This window comes from Haplochromis burtoni, unplaced genomic scaffold (assembly GCF_018398535.1).
Source record: "Haplochromis burtoni strain Fernald_Lab_line unplaced genomic scaffold, NCSU_Asbu1 Contig_5794, whole genome shotgun sequence".
Classification (NCBI taxonomy): Eukaryota; Metazoa; Chordata; class Actinopteri; order Cichliformes; family Cichlidae; genus Haplochromis; species Haplochromis burtoni.
The window spans coordinates 1-1,501 of record NW_024588155.1 but is presented as its reverse complement, the minus strand read 5'-3'; the positions used below and the strand labels follow the sequence as shown (position 1 = coordinate 1,501).

General features: G+C 51.4%; 1 protein-coding gene across 1 annotated transcript; it reads left to right on the top strand.

Moving 5' to 3' along the window:
- Window positions 1–15: 15 nt before the first annotated feature.
- On the top strand, window positions 16–866 carry LOC102300626 (zinc finger and SCAN domain-containing protein 26-like). The gene has a single exon (XM_005953588.2). The coding sequence runs from the start codon at window positions 63–65 to the stop codon at window positions 864–866; it is 804 nt and encodes a 267-aa protein (XP_005953650.1). The 5' UTR covers window positions 16–62.
- Window positions 867–1,501: the final 635 nt, after the last annotated feature.

The window sequence follows — 1,501 nt, the reverse complement described above, 5'->3', positions numbered from 1 at the left end:
GTATCGACCCGTCAGGGGGAGAGTGGAGGCGATCGGCGGGGCCGAAGATCCCGCCTTATCAGATGGGGGAAGATATTGAGAACTATTTGTTGCGTTTTGAGCGGGTGGCCAGAACATGGAGATGGCCAGAGAGCGAATGGGCCTGTCGGCTAGTTCCACTGCTAGCGGGGAAGGCGTTGGAGGCCTATACTGCAATGGATGAAGAAAGAGCCCATCGGTATGAAGATCTCAAAACTGCCTTGTTAATTAAATTTGACATTTCACCGGAAACGTATCGGCAGCGGTTTCGCTCTAATATAATTCCACCTGGTGAGAGCCCCACCGAGACCTATTATCGCCTGAAAGGACTTTATCGACGCTGGCTCCGACCAGAGCAGCACACGAAGGACGAGATGAGAGAAGCGATCATCTTGGAGCAGTTAATTCGAGTACTGCCAGGGGAGGTGAGGACCTGGGTGAGGGAGCATGAGCCAGCAGATGGACTGGCCGCTGCTAAGCTGGTGTCACAGTACTTCAACGCGCGTAAAGGAGCACCACCTGCACGCTCATCTGGGACGCCACAGCGACCACCACTTCCATCGTCGGGGTTTTTGAAGAGGGAGAGCAACCCCGAGCCACCCGGGATCCCCAAGGTATCTAATCTACGAGGAGCGGGTAAGGACTTTTTTTGTTATTATTGCCAGCAGCCAGGCCATAAAGCCTCGGTGTGCCCTATTCGGAAGGCCAAAGTCACGGGGGCCTGCTATGCACCCCGACTGGAGGCGGAGCCTACAAGGGTCCAGCCAGTGGATGTGCAACGCTATAAAAAAGTGATAGTAAATGGTCAGCAGGTTACTGCAGGTTACTGCTTTGCTGGACACTGGTAGTTTCATGTCATTAATTAAGCAAAGCTTGGTACCCGTGAACTGTGTGGATTACAGCAGACAAGAAGAAGTGTTATGTGTGCATGGTGATAAACACCCATACCCAAAGGTGGAAGTAACAGTGACTATTAATGAACAGCCATACCTATTGTCAGTTGGGGTGGTACAGAATTTGCCGGTAGAGGTTATTCTGGGGATGGACTTGCCTGTGCTTATGGATTTGTTGCAAGAAAAAGAAGAACGGGCCACAGAGACTGAGAGGGGGGAAGCGGGGAAGGTTAAAGTGAACGTGTTAGGCCCGGTGGTCACTAGGGCCCGGGCGAAGGCTGAATGCCAACCCCTGCCAGACTTTGACAGTAGTCTGTGCGATGGTGGCATGAAAGGGCCAAGAAAATCTCGCCGCCAACGCCGCTTTGAGAAGCAGCTATGGTCAAAAGAGCCAGACACTAAGAACATGAAATGGGATGTGCCCGAAAATATCTCTGTGTTGCAAAGGGAGGATGAAACGTTAAATGTGTTGTTCGCTAATGTGATTGAAGGGGGAACGGGGAAATGGGGAGGGAAAGAGAAGTTTATTCTTGATAAAAATGTGTTGTATGCAGTTGACGGGGACCACCAACGGCTTGTGATTCCTGCTA

Excerpts from the sequence above, each read along its gene's own strand:
- LOC102300626 (XM_005953588.2), top strand. The coding sequence starts at position 63 with ATGGGGGAAGATATTGAGAACTATTTGTTGCGTTTTGAGCGGGTGGCC.